At 38.8% G+C, this 27,173-nt stretch overlaps 3 protein-coding genes across 6 annotated transcripts in view; 1 reads left to right on the top strand and 2 right to left on the bottom strand.

Moving 5' to 3' along the window:
- Positions 1–2,765: 2,765 nt before the first annotated feature.
- Positions 2,766–6,533, bottom strand: cnbpb (CCHC-type zinc finger, nucleic acid binding protein b). 2 transcript variants are annotated; one of them, XM_027015295.2, is made up of 5 exons: positions 6,426–6,533; positions 4,941–5,065; positions 4,775–4,840; positions 4,393–4,591; positions 2,766–4,117 (listed from the first exon to the last, which is right to left on the bottom strand). In XM_027015295.2, exons 2-5 carry the CDS (start codon positions 5,041–5,043, stop codon positions 4,000–4,002), a joined length of 486 nt encoding a protein of 161 aa, XP_026871096.1. In that variant the 5' UTR covers positions 5,044–5,065; positions 6,426–6,533; the 3' UTR covers positions 2,766–3,999. The 2 variants fall into 2 exon arrangements, with proteins under 2 accessions (XP_026871096.1, XP_026871097.1); XM_027015296.2 differs by lacking the exon at positions 6,426–6,533 and adding an exon at positions 6,278–6,371.
- Positions 6,534–7,559: 1,026 nt separating this feature from the next.
- raf1b (Raf-1 proto-oncogene, serine/threonine kinase b) lies at positions 7,560–25,417 on the top strand. Of its 3 annotated transcripts, XM_027015294.2 has the most exons (18): positions 11,361–11,566; positions 14,725–14,951; positions 15,244–15,359; positions 15,726–15,828; positions 15,967–16,124; positions 16,851–16,943; positions 19,516–19,669; positions 19,907–19,928; positions 20,033–20,139; positions 20,501–20,618; positions 20,904–20,988; positions 21,343–21,519; positions 22,470–22,516; positions 22,652–22,770; positions 23,084–23,215; positions 24,094–24,228; positions 24,364–24,544; positions 24,673–25,417. In XM_027015294.2, the coding sequence occupies exons 2-17, from the start codon at positions 14,751–14,753 to the stop codon at positions 24,502–24,504; spliced, it is 1,908 nt and encodes a 635-aa protein (XP_026871095.1). In that variant the 5' UTR covers positions 11,361–11,566; positions 14,725–14,750; the 3' UTR covers positions 24,505–24,544; positions 24,673–25,417. The 3 variants fall into 3 exon arrangements, with proteins under 3 accessions (XP_026871094.1, XP_026871095.1, XP_026871093.1); XM_027015293.2 differs by lacking the exon at positions 11,361–11,566 and adding an exon at positions 7,560–7,794 and having other exon boundaries at positions 24,364–25,417; XM_027015292.2 differs by having other exon boundaries at positions 24,364–25,417.
- A 513-nt stretch (positions 25,418–25,930) lies between these two features.
- mkrn2 (makorin, ring finger protein, 2) overlaps positions 25,931–27,173 on the bottom strand; it is a 10,855-nt gene continuing 9,612 nt past the window's right edge. The window contains exon 8 of the mRNA XM_035520547.1: positions 25,931–26,848. Coding sequence (XP_035376440.1) covers positions 26,714–26,848 — 135 coding nt within the window. The 3' untranslated portion in view covers positions 25,931–26,713. The remainder of the gene's footprint in view (positions 26,849–27,173) is intronic.

The raw sequence follows: 27,173 nt of genomic DNA, 5'->3' as shown, positions 1-27,173 counted from the left end.
TCCTAATTACATATTCCAGTGGATTATCAGTTTACTCACTTTATCATATAACAATAGAAAACAACACAGAATTAACAGTGTCAGTACTGGCATTTTATTCTATCAGAAAAACTTTCAAATCTTAAAATTAATTGCAGATTTCTTATATTTCTTAATTTTACAGAATGTTAAGATTTTTTTACTGCTTCATTAAAAAGCATGTATACAAATGCTTATATTTAAAGATATTAGTCCTAATAGTATAAGTGTACAGATGTCTGATGGATTGATTAATTTACGGTTTTCATGGAAATGAAAAACAGTTTATGCTTTTAGTTGCTGACCATGTATATCTGATATGCACACTTATTTTAAAAAGCCTTTTTCACAAGAGTTGCATGAAATTACTATTCTCAGCTCTATATGACATTTACAATAGATTGGTCAATTATTCATAACTGGTGAGCGTTTTATGTCAATCAATTTGATATGCCATACCTTAACTGAGAGATCAAATGAAGATGCTTTGACCCGTTCAAGATGCTCCACTTTGGCCTTGCATGCTGAGAGAACATCAATTAGGGTCTGGTTAGCCACACTATTTGCAATGTCTTCCTTTTCACTGGTCTGACTGTGAAACTCCTCCAAGCTTGGTTCACTGTCTAACTCTGACTTATCATTGAGCTTAGCTTTTCTTTTTATAGCAGTTTGTGGATACACATGTCCCTCTTTGGGGTTTTGAATGTTTTGCAGATGGATGACAGAGGAATGATTGTCCATTTGTACCTCTAAAACACCAGTTTTAGCATCAGATGGTGTCAGTTTACGCTCTGTAGATTCACTTTGTTCATTACAAACAGAAGAAAAGCACCACTCCACCTGTGGTTGTTTATTGATTGTAAAGTCTTCAGTATCTTCTTGAAGCATTGAACTACAAGCATCTGTCATAGGATTCTCCAGGTGTGCATCACCCGGTTGTGTGGTAGAATCCACTTCTTCTTCAAAAATGGTCTGTTCCTGAGCATCTCCACCACCTTCTTGGGTGACTGACATGTACCTTATGATTGTGGTAGGAATTATCTCCTTGCTTGCAGGTTGTCCCTTCAGCCGGGCTGCCCCATCCTGTTGACGCCGATGTTCACAGGGCTCTTCCATTTCCACTAATTCTCTTATCGATTCCAGAGGTGATGCATGATGCAGATGAGCCAGGATTCCTGGCACGTCTATAGACGGACCTGAAAGCCACTCGGTCAGTTTGGTGTCACAAATAGCCAGAGTGCTGATTGGACACAGATTTGTGGAACCAATGCTGAACACATCTTCTGAGTCACATTTGGATTTTGAAATGTTTTCATCTTCTCCCTGACCTAGAAGCAATTCTTCCTTCTCTGGCAAATTACACTGATCTTTGAGGTTTTTAATCGACATTATCTAATCCTCACACAACAGTCACATAAGAATTATATATGCTGGTAAGAAGCATATATAATATAAAATGACAAAGCAAATATCCTCCTTATTGGGCCTATTTATGTATTGTAATTCACAATCCAATGCAGAAGACTAACATTCTCTTACCTTAACCTGGAACGATCATTATGATAAGCCTAGTGGGTCTTCATTAGGGCTCATCTCATTCAGCAATTGACTGAAGTGACCTTGGTGTTGAAAAACTGATCACAAGGTCTATGGGTTCCAGTTACACTGAGCTATACATCAGTCATCAAGCACCATTCTAATCAAATTCTTAGTAACCACACAGCATTCGGATGCTATTAATTATACTGTGAAATGCAGTATATTCATTACATTATTAGCATTCAGTACAATGTTAAATGTCATTTCAGACCCCATAAATGTAATAAATTCACATGGACAGGGTATGGCATTTTTTGCATACAATTTGTAGATGTTATTACTGGGGGTGAGCATTCATAAATAGAGGGTGCATGTACATTAAACCAATTGCTATAATGTGCTTTAATCTGCTTTAAACTTGCCATTGAATTATTTACTGATGAAATGTAATACCTTGGAAATTACACTAGCTCAAATATCTCGAAAGCCAGCTGTTACACAGACCTATTCCCTTACAATTACACTATTCTTAAGGATTCATATGAATTTATTAATAAATAATCCCTTCAGCAGCTTTGTCCGTGTTAAATGTCTAAAATGACACATCAGTGAGCAGCATTCACATCAAAATCTCAGGTTTCAAACTATTTTTTTTGTTCCTTAATTATTTGGTGATTATGCATACGATCAAATACTAGACCAACTGGAGCAAAGCACAGAGATGCTGGTAAGGAGTTTACTGTGCGTCATCAGATAGTAGCTTTGTTAGATTTAGCACATTCACAGAATCACTGTAAACATGCATATCCTGGGATAATTTCTTCAGTTTGTTTTTTAGTTCTAGTATTTATCAATAAAAAAGATTATTTAGATCCCAAAAAGATATGGTAAAAATATTACATTTTAATTGATTTTTTTCTGAAAAGGTTTAATGCTATGGGTATCTTTATCATAGGAGCCTCAGTGGTCAGAGGCTTGGTTTAGGGTAGCTATTTATATCATTGAGTCACAGGGAAGGCCTGGCACTGAAATTGATCCCAACTTTCAAAGGACAGTACCCTCAGGTTCTAATTTAGCAGTCTCTGTTAATTTTCCTCTGAAGTAAAGGTTTAAGCACTCAAGAACCAATAGTCAGGCTTCATCTAACTGCCTCATTACAGATGTTTCCTGGGTTCTATACATGAAAATAGCCTTCAGAAATCAATATGAGCAGTTCAAATAATTTATCATGCATATACAAAATTGTCTATTACATACATGAGTCTGTTATGATGCATAAGTGCCTATCATAGTGAGGGATGTAGCATTTGAAAGGTTCTTTTCATAGAACCAGATAATGGTCACTACGTTTACATATTTTTTCAGTATACACATTTTGATGCAAAAGAACTTTATCAACAGTAATCAACAGGTCAGCTTTTGAAGTTCTCTTTAGATGTTTCTGTTGTGGGAGACTATTCAAAAGTAAAATCTCAGAAAAGAAGCTTCACTCTCACTCCCCTTCCTCCTCCAGCTTTATTGATAGTTTAAAATTACATCTCTATGTTCTAGGATTTCAGTTGCATTTACCTTCCGACTTAAAAACTGAGTACAAGCAAATGATACTTTTTTTTCTTTTTTTTTTTTACAGTAGTCTAAGTGATATTGTACAAAAATAACATTTTGATTTCTGAGAAAACAATTCTCCTTTCTCCTAACTCCAAATCTTATTTTTTCACCAACTTCTATCCCATTTAAGTTTATTTTTTTTCCACAAAGGGTACAGTGAACTGTACTGTAATCATGGGATCACTTGATTTTTGAACTTCATAGCTGCTCTGCACATCAAACAACTTAGGCCTTACAAAGAATGTTGTTTTCTGATTTTTTTTGCCAGAATGTTCTGTAAACTTGCTCGTTAATGGTACGTTTTCGGTACTGTTTTCGCCTCTTAGCTGCGTGCTGCTGGTTGGGCCCGGACGGATCTGACCGCATGAGTCTTGCGCTGCTTTTCCAGGTCGATCCCGCTTAGCCTAACTCATTGCTGTTGATAAAACGAAAAGCAAATCATACCCGGAAGTTCACATTTCCTTGATTTTGTTTCTCCCCCCACCCTCGCTGTCTCACCGGGGCTCTGTTCCGCAAGCCCGGAGAGGCCAACCTAACATCATTTCTTCCCACTCAACTCATTCATCCCTATTTTACCAGTGGCATGGAAAGGGGATTCTTTAACAAAGCATTATACATAACACCTCTACCAAACTAAACATAAACTTTTTTTGTATTAAATGCAGAAAGTGGAAATTGTGGGTTTTTTTTCCACCCCTTTCCTCCTTTTACATGTCAAGAGCTCACCGGCCTGGTACTAGGCTCTGTCTGCCAACCTTTGGCCAGTGAAGAGGATTCAGAGAAAAAGAACACAACCGTCAATCAGAAAAAGGAGGGGCAACTTGGGAGACGAAATTAGGCAGTGGCCTCAATGGTGCACTCTTTCGCCAGGTGCCCAGATTTGCCACAGTTGTAGCAGTTGACCTCACTTGCTTTGCTGCACTGGACGGCAACATGGCCAATCTCACCACACCTGTGGGACACATGCCACAGATGGGTTCAGAGGAAGGAAATAAGAAATCATTGAAACAAACTAACATGACATGAATTACCCATCAATCAAGTACAACCTCTGCAATTTAGTTACAGATTCACTGAACAAATTAATGGTTTCCAAGAAATAGAAAAGAGCTTGCTGAAAAACTTTTGAAACATCTGCTCGCACTAAATTACAATTGATTAAAACAAATCAGTGAGGGGAAAAACTTGCTGTTTGTGACTCCAGGCTGGCATGATCAGCAAGCTCACCTGTAGCATTTGACCTTCTCGCAGCCTTTCTGGATGTGCCCAAAGCCTCCACAGGAGTAACACTTTTGTTCGTTGGCATGGTCACAGTCACGTGCCACGTGCCCAGCTTTACCACAGTTGTAGCAGACCTGCTCCCGCTCCTTCTTGGGCTCCTTGCAGTCTCTGGAGATATGGCCTCCCCTGCCACAGTTGTAGCAGGCTGTGGAGTGGGGAAAAACACAATTAACATAGCATCTCTAGGAGTTTAATCAGGACATGATGGCCAACTTATAAAAGACAATGTTTATTCCTGTGAAAATCTTAGAACTAAACTGAGAAAGTGTGTGTGTGTACTACAAAATTACATTTCTGTGCGCATGTGCACACATCACAATTTTCCTACCATCTTCTGTTCTTTCACAGTCTCTTGCAACATGGCCTGGCTCACCACAGCGATAACAGAAAAGATCTAGTTTGGAATCAAGGTAACAGTATGTGTCAATTACACAAATAATTCTGAAATATCAGCACAGGACCAAGTAGCTAATACTGGGACAGCAGGCTCTCACCTTTTCCCCTCCCACGACCTTTGCCCCGCCCACGGCCAGCATTCGGACAGTTCTTGATCCAATGGCCTGTGCGGCCACACCCAAAACACTCGTTGCTACTCATCTCCTTCAGCTGCAACCTAAAGCTGTGGAAGAGAAAAACAAAAAACAAAAAGCAAATAGGTCATGACCCACCTTCAGTAAAATGAATGGTTGTAAAAAATGGAAAGAGATAAATGTCCTTATAACACAGGGAAGACTCATGAGCCTGCTGGCAGGACTGAACAGCCACATATTGGTACTAGAAAACAAGTCTCAAAAGTAGTATTTTTTTTAATAAAAGATTAACACTGGCGATTTCTGGCTTATAAAACTAAATTTATTCAATTAATTAAGACCCCAGAAGTAGCTATCTGGAAAATCCATTGGTGCAAGCACATGACAACTAAAATTGTATGTGCCATATCCGTATGTATGAAATGACATACGTGTCGTTTCATAACAAAGAAATATGAAAACAAAAGTATTTGGCTTCTCCATACGATGACTATACTCAAATAATCAATTAACTGTAGCTAGAGAACACTTTTGACCCTGCTTGAACTTTCTCAGCTAGCTAGTTAGCACAGCACCATACGATGAGTAACTCATGCTTTGATCTTAAGGTGGTTTCATACTGCAGACTCTATTCTATACAAGACTATTCAGCTTACAAAGCAGCAATACATGTTTCTTGTCATAACAAATGATAAAGCAGTGCAGCTGTACAATGACAAACCATAAAAAGTTGAATCACCATCAATACAGTTACTAACTAGCGGCTAACAAGCGAGACAGCATGTCTGAAACTGAATAAGCTAACGCTAGCTAGCTATATTAGGTAGCTAATAAGCTAGGCAAAAAATGCAGTCATCTGATCTGAGGTCATTGCTCAGGTAACTTTCGCTTGTAAAGTCTAAATTTGCTCTTTTAGTGACGGGAAACCCAACTTACAAAAAAATACAAGCCACATATTTTTTGGATAAATTCCCCTCCGTCGACTCACCGAACTCAGGCTGCCCCACGCTGGGTTTCTGCAGCTCCATTGGAATATGCTCGCGCCGCCCACCCACGCCTGCGGCCTCTGTGCTCACACGCACAGACCCCCTCAACCATAGGGAGAGCCCCGTAACACAGTCCCGCGGTGACATTTAATCTATTCCTCAGTTACTCGCCTTTACCTGAGCGTTAGATCTATGCACTAATTTGATACCACAAAAGACATTTAGTAAGCAATTTAAATCAAATCCTGCGACTTTCCCGCGCGGAGCCTGACGCAGTAGGCCGAAGTGCGCGGCCAGAAAATTTCACTTGTTTACCTTCTGTATAGGTTCCACAACAGATCACTTCAGTTTATCATTTCTTTGTTATTTTAAGAGAGCGCCAACCTTCTCGGACAGCGTGACGTTGTCACACAGCATATGCATCGTGTTAATTTTTGTATTTTCGCCCTTTAAAGGCACTCACCTCAGCTACGTGACTCGTTGCTGTTTATTTTCGGTTCCTCCTCTCTCCGCTGCGCCACACGCGGTTTGCACACGGCACACTCGGAGCCAGCCCCCCCTCTTGCTTTGCACACGGCTCGCAACTTACAGCAGCCTGCTCTTGTGAGCGATTCACAAACGCTTTTGCAATTCATTGATTTAAAACCTAAACAAAAACAATCCTTGAAGGCGATAGTGGTAACGGCATTTTAGTGTCTGACCCGCCTCATCATTCATGTTGGTAATGTTCGGAACGATTAAATTCCGAATTGTAGCGACAAAAATGATTGTCAGAAGCGTTATTTTGTATCTAGTTTCATTTAGGTATAAAGTCTGTTCGAAATGACAGTGCTTACTTTAGCAGCAATACCTCATCAGTTTCTGGTGGGTATACCACCAACTAAATTATTCATGAAAATGATCATGCAACAACTCGTAGAATCCAGAGGATGATGCTCTTTAATAAATGATGATTCCTAACTGGGAATATATGGCATCATTGATAGCAAGTAGAAATTCGCATCTTACGGTATCACAAATGTTTACCATAACGAGAATAGAATAGAAAAGGAGTGTGTGCGCGCGTGTGTACGCACGCGCGTGCGAGGAATCGGCTTACTGATGGTGCACATTGTATAAACCTCTCTCCCAGAAGACCAAATCAATACAATTGGAGCTGTAGTCATCTCTTACTGTTAAGGTCGTTTTGCATATCCAGGATTTGTCCACAACGTGTGCACGTACTAATCCAATGAGTTCAATATGAGGAAAATCTTAACACTTGTAATCGTGACACCGTGTTGTGTAATATGAATGTTCTTTCTTTTTCACAAGAAGCAGTTTTTATAATAGTTGGTGAGTCTAATGTATAATAATCAAATATTATTACCATTTTAATCAGAATATCTACTGCAATAATGCGACCCTTAATATCTTTTTCATAGTGTTGTCTTGCTTGCTTTCTAAATACAAGTGTAACATTGCGGGAATACCTTAAAACTCAGCAGTGAGATTGTCGTCCCCACATTCCCCGCCTCTGTTTCCAATCTCTGACCACGTGAGCTGCGTGCATTAGTGATGTCCTGGGATTTGAAGAGAGGAGTTTCATTTGTTAGGGAGTTGAACCTACTCTGCAGATCACAATATCATCAATATTTTCAAATACATGGAACTCCGTTTTAAGATATATGTAGTGCGATTTGAAGTATTTACTGATATTACTCTTAATGAATAGTTTGTTTGTTTTTTAATCATGGCATCTGATTGGGAAGCTCAAATTCAGTACTTCTTCTTGGTTGATTTTGAGAAGGAAGTCTGTAATGGACTGATTTATCTGATCCCTCCTGATTCTGGTGAGTGGCATTTATAAGCAGATACTTATATACTAAGCACTTATATTATCTAAAGGTTTTTTGCCATTGTTTTGTCTGGATCTAATCATAAGCAACAAATGGTATACAGCTTGACCACAAGTGACTTGTGTGGTAATGGCATTAGCTGAAAGTAACATAGTTTTAATTGCCCAAATATAGATTGCAATTCAGAACTTAAAGAGCTCATGGAAGTGTAAAATTTAAAGTGCTATTTATTTTACCTCGACTTCTTATATTGGTTGGATTATGTGCCCACAGTTCAGCCTGATTAAAACGATTTATCATTTGAATTAGTTCAACAGCTGGTGAAATGAAGATCTCATGTGCATTTTACTTAATTTGGAAATATAATTGCTTTAACTTTCAATTATAAATGAAAAAGTAATGTATTATTTTGACAGTAACTTCCTATAAATAACTACATAAGATGGGTCACTACCAAGACTGTGATGCACTTCAATGGCCAGTTGATGGCAATGTTAATTCAGATAAAATTATTTCTTGCATGTTTTTTGTATGGACTTTATGGGGTGCTTTGGAATTTTACTTGTATTTAACCATACGGAGTCAAAAAAGTACTGGTAATTAAAGATCATTATCCATTTTATATAAAGTGAATAAGTATTGGGATAATGACATCAAAATTGCTTTGCTCTGTTTTCAAGATTTTTTTGTACTAAAGGCAAAATAATATGAGAAAAAGTGCACTACCCTTTATTTATGGGTAAATTGTCGGAATGTGTGTTTTTTCTTTGTTTTCATTTAAATCCCAATTGTTGGGGGAAAATGAGTATTGAAGCTGTTGACCATACTGGTAGTTTTAATTGATTCACTGTTTCCAGTTAAATTAACTAAGAACTTGAAATAGAGCTATGAAAGTGTGTTCTCTGTATTTACATTTGGAACCAACACATTCTGGAAGAACTGGCATAATGAAGAATGCAGAGACGTAATAGCTTTTTATTTAAAAAAAAACATTGTGCATAATTCATTACAAAGGCCCTGAGAGGTGCTTACAGAGGTGCCTGTTCTTGCCATCTTACTTTGCTGGTTATTGGTTGAAATTAAGAAACTGATTAAATTCTAAGTCATTTCTCTTACTTCCTGATGGTCACCCTCAGACACGTGTGGTTCTCTGCTGGCTCGTTCCTCAGGGAACTTAATGCAGACAGAGAGCAGCTCTTGTCTTCTTGTCTGACATTGGTGCTTAAATGATATTAGAGTTTAGAACATGCGTATAGATTTTGTTCCTGTGCTTTGGCTCTGGCTGGTCCCCATTTTTGCCTTCAACACTGTACCACCAAGACCACTGTTGCCATTTCATCTGACATTGTAATTAACACCAAGTTGTCACCACAACTGTGATTCTCAGTGCTATTTAATGAAACAGAGAAGATTATGTTTCCTACAGATGGGGCTTCCATCTGTAGGCACTCATTGCAAAATTGAAGCAAGTGTAAGAAAAAGAGACAGTATAGGCATTTATCTTTTCTCTACACTATGACCAAACCATATTGTTTATTTGGGCCCAGTACTTTGAGGGGTTAAAGACTTTATCTTGTCCACAGTGAGGGACATTTCAAAATATTACATGTTTAGTTCAATTACAGAATGTGGAAGCCTTTGTGGAAGTACTTGGTTGACACTTCCTACAAAGGGGTGAATGAGGTACTTCCTAGGAATTTTGGGATGGAACCTGAAACTCTTATCAGACATTCTCAGTCATGATGCAGTTGACCGAACTCAGCAAGAATTCTGGGATAGGATGACATAAAACCTGACTGAGAGAGTTTAGGCTTTTACGGCCTAAACACTTTGTGTTAGGCTTCTTCATTGCAGAGCCATTCACAGTCCTTCACAGTAAATATAATGAGGTGCTATTTTTCTGGAATTCATAGTATTTCATTCTAGATAAATCTTTGCTGGGTAATTAGGAATTTGACTCTTAAAGGTATTTATTGCTTGGTGGGTTCTGGGTGTACCTAACCTAAAGCACAGATGAGGTCATGTCTAATAACCCAAACATAAGGTTTATCTGTGGCTCATTGCTGTGGTGCTAGACAGGCTGATAAATATTCTTCTGACCAACCTGGTTTTAGGCAGGATAGTCTGGCTTTTCAGCTCCGTCCTGTAACACCTGGATGGACACCTGTTTGTCATCCTTCTGTAGTGAACGGGCTGTTGGTTTCCAATATTATTTGAGCCTCTGACACGGGATCACCTACATGTCAAAACAAATGCCTTGTAGTTCATTGGCTTAACAGATCGTCCTGTACCTCACCTAATGACAAAAACCACAGAGAGTCCATACTCTAATTGCTAGTCAATTAGGATGTGTGCAACTGTGTGAAAACACCTTAAAGAAAAATGGCTTCAGTCTCAGTGGTCAGCACATCCTTTCCTTTTGAAGGAGAACAGTTTCAGTCTCAGTGGTCAGCACACCCTTTCATTTCAAAGAGATAGAAAAGGTTAATTTTATAATTTATAACTTGTACACTATGCCAGACATAAATAAGGCAAGTAGGTGCCAAGTTTGGAGAGTAAAACATTAATTTATATTACAGATTTCAAGATCAAAATGGTCAGCTAACTAGCTAGAATATTTTATTTTTCTCTCAAAATTGTTATTATTGTGGTGACTGTTGTTGGCCAGAGGCGGATGGGCCCCCCATTTGAGTCTTGGTTCCTCTCATAGTTTCTTCCTTATGCTCTACCTTGCCACTGTCACCCTTGGCTTGCTCACTGCGGGCTTGGACTTGCACATTTGTAAAGCTGATTTGTAACAACATCTGTTGTAAATAGCGCTATATAAATACATTTTGATTTGATTTGAATGTTGTGGTGTCATACCCCCATTCCCCGTATGTCCTCCTTTCAGGAGTTATTAAAATAGGCACCCTAAACCAGATGCAGTCGAGAATTCTGAACATAATGCACTAATCTCCCATGTAATATGGAGAATGTAAAGATTTATAGAGAATTTTGGAAAACAGCGTAGGCTTAAACTAAGACGTACAATAAATGCATCTCCCACAGCGGAAATCAGTCCAGCGGAAAATGTTTCTAAAAAGAAAACCTTCACTGGGTCCTTGCTTAGGAATTGTGAACTTGTCGAGAAGCCACTTACCGAAGTTCCTAAAATATATTATTGTATTGTAACGTATTAATAGTTTATGCAGGAGCATGCTTTTTCTTTAGTATATACCGTTCACAAACCAAATATTTCGGTTATTTTTTCGAATGTAACGTATTAGTAAACGTAAATTTACAAAACAACATTTCAAAGAGCATTTTTAGCAGCAACAAAGAGATCTATATCTATATATCTATTCACATGTTAATTGTCTGCCTATTGTCAGTACCCTCAGTGTTGACTCGTTTGACAGTTTATAGTGGTTTTACGCTTAGGCCGAAATAGCCATTGAATATCTATAATCAGTTTGAAGAATTTACCACCGATTAATTTGCTGCAAAATTCAGCTACTCTAAAGCATTGTCGGTGTGGAACTTACGACAATCCATTAAAACAGCGGACATTTCATATACTGGGTATGGTTGGTCTTTCCACCCCTTTGTTGTAAGAAATGCTAAAATCTAAGAATCTTGCAATTCTGATTAACTGTAATAAGAAAAAAAAGGTCTTGACAATTTTTTATGCCTGATGTATCGTCGACATCGATGATGTCACTATGTCGACACTTTTTCCTCAAGCCGTAGTCATGGCGGAGCAACAATTCCCCAACTTTCCATGGTAAGTTACTTGCTTCTGAGGCGATGTATCTAATTAAAGAACAGTCTCTGACAGATTAGGATTAAACCGGGGACTGCAATATATAGAAGCAATACTTAGATTCACATGAAATCGTTTTAAAGCGCAACAGCTCGCCAACTTCTGTCATTGTGTTGCCTTTAAATTTTACTGGTGTCCAGTGTGCATGGGGGACTTGCCATAAATTTTGGACCGAAATATTAAAAATGTTGGTTAGTGTGAAACGGACGTTTGTTAACACTGTTGTGTTTATACATGTTGTTATAACGCTTGTTGCTAGCTATATTCGTTTACTATAATGCTTGAGGCATTACCCGTTCTCCCAGTAAAGTTTGCTAGCCTAGGTATGTTTATTTGCAGACGGTGATTCGGTTGTGTACTGCTAACAGTTATGCAAAGGTTGTTGTACGTTTAAAAGAACTTAAAACATTTAGTTTGCAAAGAATATTTAGGCTTTAAGGTTTGACGTACACCGAAACAGCTATGACATGTCCAATAATTGTTTTAAGCATGACATGATCCAGTGTTTTTGCATTTTAGATATGTCTGTCAGATCACTTATTGGCCCTGAATTGCTTATAGTGCTTTGGTAAAGGACATTTTAATCTCTTAAAGTCTTTAGGATGAAAAGACGTGACGGGAAATAATTTACCCAGTTTTCCAATTGTCTTACTTATCTTGCAGGGTTATTACACCAAGGTTTACTACAGAATGACTTTGCTGAAAAAGTTTTTAAAAATGGCCTGCATATTGCATGTTTTGCAGCCTTACCCCATAGAGTTCAGAATTTCTAACTGGTAGGTTGTAGTTTTGATATAGACACAGCTTTATTGTGGCTGACATCAGCGTTGTGGCATTGGAGAAATTTCCATAGCTGGTCCCAAAGCCTGGTTATCTTTTCTGTCTACTAGGAAGTAGAGTAAGCGTTACCCTAGCTATTTTAGCACTTGGCAGTATGCCTAATGTTCACGTAGCCGATAACGAATGAAGACAAAACAGTGGCATCCCATCTTCAAGGCTTCTACTGTGAATGCTGTGTGAATTAACAAATTTGTGTATCCATCTTGGTGCTGTTTCTTGTTCTATTTACTGGTCTTTGTGCTTTTGCTCTAAGCTTTGTCTTGTTAGAAATGATTCTCACATGATTCTTTTGAGCAGAACTTACATTACGTGACTTTTAAAGACAAATCCACAATATAGTAGATCATATAGTGTCAACCTGTTAGAGTGCCACTGCTGACTTGGATATTACATTGGAAGTTTGAGCCAAGAGAAGCAAAGCGCTGGCTGAGCCTTTCTTTTACCCTCCCCCACAATTGTTTATTTGTCTTGACCTGAACATCCCAAAAGATGAAATCTGCTTTCGGCTCCTCAGTTAGGGATTAAAATCCCTTGGTCATGAACACCTCAGTAAGAAACACCCCAAGACTGACTCCATGATTACTTTAGAAACATTTAAGTGCAGTAAATCAAGAATGCATTATACATGTTTAGCAGCTGTTTTGCTGAGGCTTCTGATTAATTTGTTGCTGTACTCAAACCAGACCCTGCATGCTAAGACTGCAGTCCATGGTAGGGATGTTAAGTGGGCTGTTAAACTTGTAATGATCATGGCAGTGAACTTGGAGGCCATTCGGCATGGGACAGGAGGTGGTTCCTGATTGGTCCAGTGGAAGATATGTTGAAAAATCTGTCTTTTGTCCTAGATGAGATCATATCTGCAGACAGGTGTTTTAATTAAGCAGGTTATGCAGTCAGCCAAGTTCACAGGAAACAGACACCACTTTAAATAGGATGATCATTTGGCACAAGCAGTATAGGATGCTGGCCAGATTCTGGGCTAGCACCTTTTTGACATGTGCTGAAAGCTTTAAAAAATATGTTCATTTGATATGCCTTAAAGTAATAGATACAAGGCTAAAATAATGTCCTTCTCATCTGCATGATGCTGAATGCTGCAAGAAAGTTTCCATTTGCATATACTCCTTTCGTGAAAATAATGTAGTTTCTTTTTTATATCATTGATTTCCTTGATCAGGTTTGTGTCATGTAGTCTCAGCTTGCAGTGAGGCTACATGCTGATGGAAAAATCAACAGTACAACTTTTGTCTTGTTTTTTTTGTTTTTTTTTGTAAGTGCACAGACTGGCTAAACAAGTTTCTAATGTTAGAACAATGAGCCCCCATGACTCTAAATGCAGATGTGGACAGCAAAGTCAATTAAAACCACACAGTTGCTTGCAGTGGCTTGTCCGTCACTGGGCATATTTGCCCAGTGCTCTGAACACAATCCTTGCAGTGTCAGCTTGCTTATCCTGCAGTGTCATGCCTAAAACGATAGCAGTGTGCACACCAACATAGATCCTTACCAAAAATAGAACTATTGTTTGAACATTGTCAAAAGGAAATTTAATACATAGAGCTATGCCATTCTAACGATCTACATGTGAAGACAACAGTCTTAGTCTTATCACAATTCTGATCAAGCTTGCGGTGGGCATTTGATGGCTAAGCACTCTCGCAGCTTGCCACATTTTCACATGACCGACATGGTCATGACTGGTGACTGTAAGTGTGCATGTATAATGCATCACCTTCATACAACTGATGTTTTACAGAACTTGTGAAACATCATGAGTAAGGTAAGGTGAGGATAAGAAACCACAAAAATAATATCAAAAAGCACTTTGCTGCTCAACTTATAGTAGTTTTTGTATGCATTCCTTCACATTTTGCTCTTTTCACAAATCTAGCTGTTGCTTATTTGTGTGGACTTTAGTGATATGGAATACATGTTCCTTGTAGAAAAGAGTACAAAAACTGAGGCACTTTTGATCATTAATTATTTCATAACAGTTATAAGGTGTGTTTGTTTGTTTTTGACTCTACTTCACAGGTTGCTTCTCTGTGCATAATTTACTTGTAAAATTACTGTGGGGCCTATTTTTTTCCATCTCATTTATTGGCAGGTAGTGTGGACTGTGCATCTTTAAATTGCATTAATAACAGTAATTTAACAGTTAATGACTGAAAGCTTATTCAGTAATAAGATCGCTATGATTCCATATAGGATATCTTATTTGTAGTTGTAGAATTGGAGTGAATCATTTATGTACTGATCATTGTTTTTCTTTGGTGTAGAATATTGAGGTCTGCAGTCCGGTCCAATGGAGCACCTTCAAGGGGCATGGAAGACCCTGAGTAATGGGTTTGGATTTAAAGACTCTGTGTTTGAAGATCCCTGCATGTCTCCTACCATTCCCAAGGGCTTTCCTTATCAGAGACGCTCATCGGATGATGGCAAAATCCCAGACTCTTCCAAAGCTAATACAATTCGCGTTTATCTGCCGAACAAGCAGCGAACTGTGGTAAGTTGTGTAATAATCTGCCCCTCTTGTAAGGACGGTACACATTAATTTAATGAGCATATGGTGTTGACTATATATGTAGTACCAAACAATCAAAACCAAAAATATGGGTATGCCATTCTTCTACTGAAGTGTGTTTCTATTTCGTACATGAATATTGATTTATTCATGCATAGTTTTTCATCATCACTGAGATCTCAGTCAGAAGAACCACAGCTCAGTTCTGTCCCCTCTCCATGTCCTGTGCAATATGTCAGCTGTCACAATGAGACTGCCATTTGTACCCACTCAGGTGAATGTGCGACCAGGCATGACCCTCCACAACTGCCTAATCAAAGCCCTCAAAGTCAGAGGACTGCAGCCAGAGTGCTGTGCTGTTTTCAGGCTCCACCCAGAACAGCCCAGAAGGTAAACTAGCCAACTAGCTAACTTACTGTTCCAAGTTAGTTCATGATTATTTAGATCTGTATTCGGATGAAACCATGAATGTCTAATACTAGAAAAAGGTGTTTAATGTCTGTGAATTAGGTTAGCTGGGTTACTTGCAAGTGGTATAAAGGTTCAGGAGCTGAAACTGTGGCTCGATTGAACGTGAAACATAATCATGTACATGGTGCCTTTTAGGTGGTAAAGCGTTTACTATGTAGTAAAGAAAAGCAAGCTTATGTTTGCATAGTACATAGGTTTGGCAACTTTACAATTGGATTTTTTGTTTAAGGTCATGCTGAAATAAAAACAAAAGCTAAATGATCTTTTTCTCCATTCTCATTTTAGCAAAAAATCCCGTATGGATTGGAACACTGACTCTACCTCACTCATAGGGGAGGAGCTACTGGTTGAAGTCTTAGATCACGTACCCTTGACAACGCACAATTTTGTGAGCTGTCTTGAAGAATATTTAGAGACACTATTTGTTGTGTCAAGCTTCTATATGTAATGAAATGATTTACCTTGTTCATTTTTTACTTTGTTCTTTTTTGACTATTTGTAATTTGTTTCATTACCCTCTTCACAGGTACGAAAAACATTTCTAAAGCTAGCTTTCTGTGACATATGCCAGAAGTTTCTCTTACATGGCTTCAGATGTCAGACATGTGGCTACAAATTCCATGAGCACTGCAGCACCAGGGTCCCCACCATGTGTGTTGACTGGAGTAACATTCGACAACTCCTGTAAGTTTGACTCTTGTACCAGTTATAAGGTTAAACCAAGGGCCTAATACTATGCTATACTCATTTAGTTATTTACATTCATAATTCATCATCAGTATATTTTCATATGCTCAATTTTGCATTTTTGTTACTAAAATTCTAAAATGACTGTAAATTGTAAATTGATCGTTATGGAGTACAAACTGGAGAGGTCACTTGAAAGTTAATGGGATCTGTGAGCACGAAGATGTAATCTTTTCTTTAACCTATTTTATACTAGTCACAGAATGATATTTGTTGCTAGCAGTGCACACGAGATATTTTGCATACAGTCCTTCTGTAGATACCCATCAATGAAAATAAGCACAGGCTTTGCACAATGGCCTATTTTACTGCTGATCTCTGTCCTGCCGTGCGTTTGCTGGTGTTCCTAAATTCTTCTGGCAACATCGAAAAATATTGTGTGTCGTTTGCATCCTGCAACTCTATGGGCTTGTAATGGGTCAGGTGAAGTCTCAATGTTTGGTGACGCTAGTAGAGAGAAGAATAGGATTGTCATCATGTGGCTTGGCTGTGTCACTCCATGTCAGGTCTATCTGTGATCCTTCAGAGATTGATGGTGTTTATTTGGTCGTGCCACGCTGTTACTATTTGGCCAGTTCACATTGTGCTAGCAGGTGATTGGGAGCATTAGTTATATGATATGGCACACTAAATATCCTTCTCATTTGTCTCCTCATCTCCCAGACTGTTTCCCACACCTGGGGAAGGTGGGGCTCCTTCTTTTCCACCTCTCACATCTCGGCGGAAGCGAGACTCCTTGTCCCGATTCCCTGTCAGGTTTGTGCCTGCTCCATTTCTAGACTATATGTATAACTTGGGCCCCTACAGCCCAACAATTGAGCAATGTACTGTGGATAAATTATCAAGACATTTTTTTGCATGCATTCCCTGAATATAGCATTTTCACATAGCCATTGTACTTTGCCAATAAACTTAACCTTACTACTTTTAAATGAACCTTATCATCAATGGTAAAGATTTTGAAGCTTTCCATACCAGTTCGTTTGGTAAGAGAGAATGCTGTCTTTTTTGTTACACCAGTGTTACACCAGATGTGTTTTAGAGTGCTGTACAAAAATGTGCATATAGTAGAAGGCATAATGATAGAAGCTACTCAGAGAATCTGGTAAGAAACTTATTCTTGCTTTATTAAATGCAACTTTAATGGCAATACTATAACAAGAACCACCATTTGGTCACATTCTCATTGAGCAAAGATAAACTTTTTAGCAAGTGAGAGTCATAAATTTTCAAATGTAGAACACACAAGCAGTCAAGTTACATATGCTTTGAAACCTGGCAATGAATGCTAAGAATGTTAGCTGGTTGTCGACAGCCATCCTAAGGTTCTTACTAATATCTAAGATGAGAAAGATGAGATAGACAGGGTGAAAAGATCTACAGTTATTATAGCAATGGTAAGAAAGACAGTGAGGACTGAGCCAAGTGAATTTGCATAGATGGCAATAAAACTGGACAAGAAGTGGCCCATGGGCACCACCAGTTTTAGGGATATGAGGTTTTTAAGGTAGGCCTAGCCTGAATAGAAGTACAAAAATTTTGGCTGCTTCTTGGTGTTTCTGAAGTATCTAAATACTTGCACTTAAAGGTACAGTTAAAAACAATAATAATCAATACTCCTTATAATTTCCTAATTAACTCTAAGGTTAGCATAAGAATGTTTGTTATCATAGTTCAGGATGTATCCAGTAAGGGGCAATGTTGTATGTAATGTGTATGTATGTAATGTGTACTGGTGATAGTGCAAATAAATTTACATTTGCTGTGTGATGTTTGAAAATTTGAAGGGCATGTAGTCCACCAAGCAAAAGACCACTCTGAACTGGGACCACTGTTCTAACAATATAGACTAGATCAAAGTTGTCATACCTCCATCATACACCCATTTATTGTGACATATTTTACACTAAGCATTTTCTCATTATCTGATCATTTAACATGTTCCTCACAGCGGATTCCTTCAATATACTTGCCCTCTCTAGCTTCAGTAGCTGTATGGAAGTCTCCAAAGTGAGCTGGTCTCTGAGCTGAGGCTTTACAAATGTGCGACACAAATCTGTGATGCGTTTACCTAAAACAGCTTTACTTTATTTCATTAGAAAGTGACCATTACCAGGCTACTTGGTATCTTGATGTTGTGATGCAAACTAAGAGAGGGCGCAGCACCAGAAGCGCAAGTTGGAAAGTGTGGATATGTACATCCGATGATTTGTAGTGTGAAAGTCATAAGTCAGGATAGTCAGCATATCTGGAGAGCTTCAGTGACTGCCAGGAGGGTAGTTTCAGTGGAATGCCTAACCCTGTATTAAGCCTGGAGGATGTCCAAGTTGTTGTGGGAACAGCACAATACTGGCATCTTTTCAGCATGGTGTAGAGCAGGGTTCTTCTGTCTTGTCGGTACAATGCTGGCGTAGCGGTAGTTTGTCATTACATCCAAAAAATGATCCACAAATTATTCCACACTTATTCCACACTTTTTTATTTAATTGGACTTCATGTTCAAACAGTTGATCAGGTATGCTCCTGCATGGTTGGAAGGAAAACATGCAGTCACACCTGCCCTTTGAGAATTGGATAACATAACTCTTGTGTAGAGAGAAGTTGTTAATGAAGTACGGGCTGTCATTTTACACTTATGTCGAGCAAAAAATCAAACAAATAGAAAGCTGAAACAAAGTCCAAATCAACCTTAAATTATTAGGAAAATGAACCAACTTCATGAAGAACCTGTAAAAATGTTTTGTTTACCACCTATACTGAATGTAACAAATCAGCTCTTGAATGCATAAGAAACTTTTAGCAATAGGGAAATGAAATAATTTCTTAAGGGTGTTCCTGTTAAACCAGAAATAGCCTCTCAGAATGTAGTAAAGGAGTCGTGCATCAGCACCATTAATGAATGCATTAGGCAATGGAAATACATTAGCGCAAAGGAGAGGAATCTAATATTCAGTGTTCAGATCATAAAGATTTCTAATTTACAAAAGCAGATTGAACTATTTTTTTTTTCAAGGTTATGAATTTGTTTCCATCATGCTTTGAGACTCATGTTTATATTTGTATCAAACTGGTACTTGAAATGCCATTTAAGTGCAAAACCCATTACTGTCCACCTCCTACAAAAAGCTGTAGTGTTTTTGGGGCTGTTTTGGGCAAAGTTTCAGGCTCCATTTGTCTTGGCATTTAAATAAAACTTTCCTTCTTAAGAAGGATAAATAAATATAACACTTTAATTTGAACAAAGCCCCTAAGCTGTTTTCCACTCAAAAATAATCTTTTTCAGTGCCCATCATAGACACTCCACCCCTCATGCCTTCATCTTTTTCAGTGCCCATCATAGACACTCCACCCCTCATGCCTTCAACTATATTGCACCCACTCCATCCTCTGGGGCCTCTCTCTTTCACAAGCAGCGCTCCACGTCCACTCCCAATGTCCACATGGTCAGCACCACCCTGCCTGTGGATGGAGTTGCAATTGAGGTAATGCATCTAAACCAGCACTGCACCATCAAGCTCTGAATCACCAGCATAAGTGTGCACACGGTTGTTTGTAATAATACAGTAATGCATTTTTAATGGGTCACTTCCTGCTTATGTATGATCTTTCACACAAGAATTTCTTGCATTAGATCGTTACATTTCTGTTAGGCCAATGTAATGTAAAATGTGACCAAAAAACTGAATTGAATACCTTGTGCCATTTCCTTTTCCCAATAGGATGCCTTAGGTCAGGAATCAGGTAAGACATTCATCAATATCAACAAACCCCATGAAATTCCTTGATGGGAAGTTTGCATGTCACATCTGCCTGTCTCTTGTTCCCCTTTGTTGGAAAATGTGCAGGGAGCCCTCCTAATCTCAGCCCAACAGGACAGTTCCAGTCAAAAACTCCAGCTCCGGTCACTAGGGAGAAGGCACTTTCATCTAACACTCAGGAAAAAAACAGAATTGTGAGTGGTGGACTACACCCTTTTTTCCACTGCTTTAAATGCATGTTATGTTGGTCAACACAAACTTGTTTTTTCCCCAGACCTGTGTTTTTCAATGAAAAGCTGTGAAGTAACATATCAAGAAATAACTAATGAAAAAATAGCAAAAAAGTTATAAAGGTTTGGGGACCTTCTATTATTTTTTACTTTATTCATTATTTGGTGAAACATCCCATTAAAATCCTGTTTTAAAAAAAAAATATATATATCCCTCCATTTTTCCATTAAAAATGTAAATTTGTAATATATATTTGGTGTATAGTCTGCAGAGTAAAGTTCCATTTGTGTCTTGCACACCGGTCGAGCCCATGTTCTCCTTCAGCGGCCCAGGGAGAAGAGAGATTCCAGCTACTACTGGGAGATAGAGGCCAGTGAAGTGGTTCTTCACTCTCGAATTGGTTCGGGGTCTTTTGGCACGGTCTTCAAAGGGAAGTGGCATGGTAAGTAACATCAGCCTATGAACTGGTAATCTGGGAACATTAAGGTAGATTAAAGTAAAAATTCACCTACTTTTTAGAAGTCTCTCCAGCAAATTATAACCAGAAGTGTTTGTTTTAAAATAGGTGTGAATTAAAATAAATTAACACTTTGACCTCCTGATATCACAAGGCACAGTTACAGGGATACATAAAATAAGAAAAAGATTTATATTTTCTCTGTTTTGTCAGCTATTCAGTGAGAACCTGCACACGGTTTTGTTATGACATTTTTGGTGTATGGACCAGGTGATGTTGCTGTGAAGATTTTAAAGGTCAAAGATCCAACACCAGAGCAGTTCCAGGCTTTTCGCAATGAGGTGGCGGTTCTAAGGTGAGAGATTTATGGATATGGAACACTTTGAATTGTCCAATAACATTGCAAACAAAAAGGAACAGGATTAGATGACAGGTGGAATGATGTAAAAAAAAAAAAAAAAAGTTTACCAGGGAAATTCTCTATCCAATCTCCAATCCAGCACATTTATTTAAGTAATGGTTTAAACAAAAGACCAACATTGCTAATAACGGCTAAAAGCTAATGGGCAGCAGGCCATTTTGGTGGCTACTATCGTCCATTTGCTGTTATCCATGTTTGCTTTATTTGGTACATGCACTCCTTTTAATCTCCTGTGATGCACTCCGTGTTGACAACCGCCTTGTACAGCCTGTGATCTTTCCGCTCCAGGAAGACCAGGCATGTCAACATCTTGTTGTTCATGGGCTACATGACGAAGGACAACCTGGCCATCGTGACGCAGTGGTGCGAGGGGAGCAGTCTGTACAAACATCTGCACATGCAGGAGACCAAGCTGCAGATGCTCCAGCTGATCGACATCGCCAGGCAGACAGCTCAAGGCATGGAGTGAGTTTGGGACTGAGATCAGGTGGCTACGAAGAGGGTCCTAAAGTATTAGTTTGGCAAATATCAAATTGATAGTATGGACAAAAATACAGGCAGAATTCAGGCTGCTACTACTGTTTTAGCTGCATGATGCACATTTTCTGTTCAGAAAATGTTTTGCAGGGTCAAGAACCATATTTACTTAACACCTCAGTGTGTAGTTTTAGGCTAGTGTGTGATGGTAATGTCATGCAGCTTGAGGCTAATGTATGATGATATTGGCATGCAGTTTGCATGATGCTGATTGGTGGCTGCAAGCAGTACAAGTGTAGGCCTGCTGCTGCTGTTGATGATGAATGTGTTAATGAGTAATATTCAGTGATTCTTTTACTAGCATGCAGCATTTGTGTTTGTCATAACAGATTATATTTGGCCTTTTTTCCATCCCAGACACGTGAATTTGGGGGAAAGTGTTTAGTGACTCATTATAGAGGTGTTTTATATGTAAACATGGAGGCTGTTTTTTTGTGATTCTTGATGTTGAGAAGGCACTTCTCAAATAGTTGAATTCGAATCGCATTGTTACATTAGAACTCTTCTCTTTGTGTAACCCAGCTCTGCCTTTCAAGGTAGGCAGACAGGTATACATGAAAGCACACTGGGCTTAGAGTGTGGGAGTCAGCATGTTACATGGCAGAGTCAGTTAGGGGTCACTGACCTTGCTCAAAGGGCCAGCCAAGATGAAGCAAGATGATGATGCCCTCCGGCTGCATATTCTATCAACACCTGCCTGTTGTGTTATTTGAAATCTCAGCTTTTCAGTCATTGGCAATGTTACATAACCTAATGCATAATATCACATGAACATTTCAACGGTTAAGAAAAATAAACTAGAGAGAAATTGCATGGTTGAGTATAGCAATCAGTATGTATTGTTCTCTTATGATCATCCATGTTGTTTTTCCTCCTAGCTATCTTCATGCAAAGAGTATTATCCACCGGGATATGAAGTCAAATAGTATCCTTTAAATAAACATGTCCTAGATATCTAAGGTTCATACAAAGTATAGCCAAACCACTGGCTATTAAAATTGAAGTATGCATTGATTTGAAATAGTAGGGATCTGTATTACCCCTTAAGCTGAATCTGCAGATATCTTCTTACATGAAGGCCTTACAGTGAAGATTGGAGACTTTGGTTTGGCAACTGTGAAGACGAGATGGAGCGGCTCCCATCAGGTGGAGCAACCATCAGGATCTATACTGTGGATGGTGCGTGGAAAGATGCATTATTAGATCAATGGATGGAGTCATGTCTGTTGGATTTCACTGTGGTCTGGTTCATGATATAGACCGAAGCATTAAATTGTACCAGGCTTATACAGTTTGTCTTAAAGATGTATTCATATGGTTTGGCAAGCGCTAGCATTATCAGCTACATAGTGGCTCAGTGTTCGGTTTGTAGTAATAGTAGCATTTATGCATCCTGATAAATGCAACTGTGTGAAACAAAGTGGATACCCAATGTGCTCAACAGGCCTTGATTACCTGTGCAGTGTTAATGAATAACCCCTCTGTTCTGCAGGCTCCGGAGGTAATCCGCATGCAGGAGAAGAACCCCTACAGTTTCCAGTCAGATGTGTACTCCTATGGCATTGTCCTTTATGAACTGATGACTGGGGAGCTTCCATACTCTATGATTGCAAATAGGGATCAGGTAACTAAACTACTGATCTGAAAGACATTTCATTATGATATGATTATAAAAGAGAGACCATACCTAGCTAGAAATTTGTAGGTAATTGGAATTAGTTTTTAGATATGAGTTTGTGACTGAATGCAGCAGCAGCAACAACAATAATTTTGTTATAATTAATAATGATAACATTAAGTAATTAATAATGTGCCACTTGAACTCCTCCCTTTATTAAAAATATTTTGCCTTAAAAAATGCATAAATGTTTTGGCGTGCAACGTAGTCACAAGTAGCTTGAAATAGAGTATGGTCATACTAAACAGTAAAAGTATGTCTCTCTAATATATATGGTATTATTATCATACAGTATTACATTTCAGAGTTTGGATTAGCCTTCCATTTGTGTTCAAATTGGGACGTATTCATGAAAGCTACTGTCTCCTTTCTCCTGCTGCTTCTTGATGGTAGCTCTGTAGCTTTGGCTTTTGGTGTTGGAGTAGCACAGCCTGCCCACAGCCACTTCTGCTTGGGCTGGAGCTGGGTGCTAAATTTAGAAACCTTGACCCAGAGTGTCAGGCAGAGAGCACACCAGCAAGCACCGTGGCCTTCAGTTTGGCTTGGCTGTTTGTGGCAGAAAGACTCCCTCATACATTCCTTTGCGAACGTGAACACACACACACACACACACACACACACGCCCGCCCTTGTGTGCCCTGGACTTGCACGTATTGTTTTCAAAGAGTCAATGGGAGTGTACAATATATTTTTGAAGAGATCCGTTTGTTGTTGTTGTTGTTGTCTTCCCTTCCTCTCCAACCCTTTTGGAGATGATTGCCAGGTGTTGCAAATGTAAACTTAATTTGTACGATGAAGCGCTCATTTGTTTTCCACTTTGACAGATCATATTCATGGTAGGAAGAGGATACTTGTCTCCAGACCTCAGCAAGCTGTACAAAAGTTGCCCTAAAGCCATGAAGAGGCTTGTTGCTGACTGCATAAAGAAGTCCAAAGACGACCGGCCTCTGTTCCCTCAAGTAACTGTCCTTGTCTGGTCTAATACTCAACCTCTTTAACAATCATTATTAGGTGGCTTATATTATCTTATTCTATTATCCAGGGCTTTTCTGGAAATAGCATTGCTGACTGATGCTCATTCCTGTGTTCTTCAGATTCTGGCCTCCATAGAGCTGCTGCAGTACTCCTTGCCCAAAATCAACCGCAGCGCTTCTGAGCCTTCTCTCCACAGAGCTGCCCACACTGAGGACATCGGCGTCTTCACCCTGACCTCTACGAAGCTCCCTGTGTTCTAAAGCAGTAGTGCTGGGTTTTTTCCCAAGCCAAAGTGCTCCGGCGAGTATGCTGGCTGGAAAGTCCTTACAATCAAGCACATGTACTTCTTTTAACCTGCAAAGTGAACTCAAGCCTGAACAGTGCTGCTCCAGAAAAGGATAGAGTGGATGTCCTTGTTTCTTTGGCAGGTGGTGATCAGAAAGAAGTGATCCAACCTTGCTGCTCATCACCAAAAGGCCTCTGGAAGTCTGGTGTTACCCAGGTCTTTGTTCTCATCACAAAGGGTTTGGATAAAAACAAAACTGAATCGTGTATGGCTGCGTTTCTTTCCTGCCAGTGCCCAGAGATCACTTCAGTGGCGGTAACCACAGATAGCACTTTTTATTCTGATTTGATCACCATGGCTTTGAGATGTGCACCATATCACAAATCCTAGCATATAAGCAAAAGGCAAAATGATAGCTTCAAAAATGTAGCTAAAGCAGAGATACTGTTCATAGTAACCCTAACTTTTGGTTTTGTTTTTTAGAATGACACATCTTTAACAGTTGGTTCTTGGTAAGAGTTTAAGAGCAAGTTTTATTGTCCTTAAGTGCCAACTCAAATAGTAGCTGTTTGCATTTGAAGGCATTGATGTTCACTTCAAGTTAATTACTCTTATCCAGCAAAGTAGATGTACAGTTCAAATTTATCTAATATAGATGTCTCTATAGCATTGCATTTTTTGTTGTTTAATTGTTGTGATCTTTGTTTTTTTTTTTTTAAGTTGTACCTAATTCAAGACTCAAAGATGAGTGGATACAAATGACTATTGTTAAAATTATTAGGAACGTTCAAATATTTTTGACCTGTTATTGCTTGTTAGCAAGGACCAACTCAGACATTTGAAAGACTGTTTATGCTTTGTATTTTAATAAAAGTATGTTAACTACACATACTACACCTTTGTTGTTGATTTAGGTCATAAGGGGAAACAGACCCTTTGTACCTCATTCTGTACAGATACATTTTTGAAACAGCAGTTGTCAGGTCACTGCCCCCTTGTGGCAGTTCTTAAATGCTACTGTGCTGTGGTTGCTATATTATGCCTTTTGTTATATTAGAACATACCACATGGTAATGTGGTGAAGGTGTTTAATATCAAAGTGATAACCATAAACCCATGTATTCTTGTATAGGCCTTAATTTGAAATACTGCTGACATTTAACTAAAAGCCTGCTGTCTTGAATAGAGAAAGGTCAAACAAGGCCAATATAGACACTATATCTCAGTAGTGGAAGAGAACTCGTGGGACTCAATGGACTTGCATTTTAAAGACTTTTTGTTACAATTAAATTAACTGAGGCCATTCAATATAAACATTATTCCCTGTTCCACATACACTTGAGAATCATTTGTCAACCCCATATTTAAAGTGTTTCTCAAAAGACAACAGCATACATGACTATGTTAGAATACTTTGTTACTCAAACACCTTATTTGTCTCTATTTTATTAGTCTCACTAATGTCACTCAACAAGACAGGATAGAACAGGATAATATACCCTTATCAGGTACCTTCAAATGTACACAAGATGGGACAGGGTTCAATATTCTTATTTTTGTATTCGTTGGGATGTCATATCTAAGCAGTCATAAAAACACTGAAGTTTGTACATAAGGAATGAGTGGTAACTAGAAAATGAATGTTTTTCACCAATATTTCATGTTTCCCAAAAATAGTAGCGAAGTTGTCTTTGTAAACTGTCCTAAGTGCAACAATTACAGCATTTATTTTAAATACACAATATTTCTTACTTCACACACACACTACTTGAGTGCATTCATGATGTGCCAGAGGTTTCACCAGTCTTTTTTTCACAAAACATATTTTCTTTGGACATACCAACGCATTAAAAATCTTTTTAAACCAGCAAGATTCTAACACGCATCAGGAAAGAATAGCAGCTTACAGAAACACTACAGGTGCCTTTAAATAGTTTCATATTCATATACTATTTGTCATTTCACAAAAATGTACCACAGGTAAAAAGATTTTTCTTCCTCCTCTTCTTCTTCTTAGAAAACCACCTCAAATCATAAACAGGAAAAGCTTTACCGGTGAGTACATTTCTATTGCTGAGAAAATGCGCACAGTTACCAAAGACATGAACCCATGATTTCCCCTCAGCTGGGCCTGTAGCTCTGAGCAGGTGCTTGAGGGTGAGTGGGCAGGGCAGTGGGTGGGGTCAGTGGGCCTCCTCTCCAGCCGCTGACAGCTGCATGAACAGCTCGCCCAGTTCGTTGACCTCATCGTCGTAATGTGGAACACCGCGATGCTCACGCTCCTCAATGAAGTCCCACAGCCGAACGGAATTGAGGAACTTGGAAAGAACCACCACCATCACCACCAAAAAAGTATAAATCACACAGGTCAACTATGATGGCGGCAACAACAATGTAAAAACAAAAAACAACCCCCCCCAAAAAAGACCCAGCTTTTTTTGTTCTGGTATTCTCCTGTGTCATTATGTATGGTACGGAAAGGAAAGTAAAATTGGCAGACTACTGCTAGACACCAAAGAGGGATATTCCCGAGGCCAAATTTAGGCATAACTCATAGACTGTATCTTAGAAGCATGTTTTTTGTTTGTTTTGTTTTGCCCCTCCCCCTTTTAAATCTAATTTTATTTTTATAAAGATTAACAA

Source organism: Electrophorus electricus, chromosome 20 (genome assembly GCF_013358815.1).
Source record: "Electrophorus electricus isolate fEleEle1 chromosome 20, fEleEle1.pri, whole genome shotgun sequence".
NCBI lineage: Eukaryota > Metazoa > Chordata > Actinopteri > Gymnotiformes > Gymnotidae > Electrophorus > Electrophorus electricus.
The sequence above is the reverse complement of the archived record's forward strand: the minus strand, read 5'-3'. Positions and strand labels throughout refer to the sequence as shown.

Coding starts and splice junctions, on each gene's coding strand:
- raf1b (XM_027015293.2), top strand. CDS start 14,751: ATGGAGCACCTTCAAGGGGCATGGAAGACCCTGAGTAATGGGTTTGGA. Junction 15,829..15,966: donor CCTTGACAACGCACAATTTT/GTGAGCTGTCTT, acceptor CCCTCTTCACAG/GTACGAAAAACATTTCTAAA. Junction 24,229..24,363: donor ACCGGCCTCTGTTCCCTCAA/GTAACTGTCCTT, acceptor TGTGTTCTTCAG/ATTCTGGCCTCCATAGAGCT.
- cnbpb (XM_027015295.2), bottom strand. CDS start 5,043: ATGAGTAGCAACGAGTGTTTTGGGTGTGGCCGCACAGGCCATTGGATC. Junction 4,841..4,940: donor AGGTCGTGGGAGGGGAAAAG/GTGAGAGCCTGC, acceptor ATTCCAAACTAG/ATCTTTTCTGTTATCGCTGT. Junction 4,118..4,392: donor GAGAAGGTCAAATGCTACAG/GTGAGCTTGCTG, acceptor TGTGTCCCACAG/GTGTGGTGAGATTGGCCATG.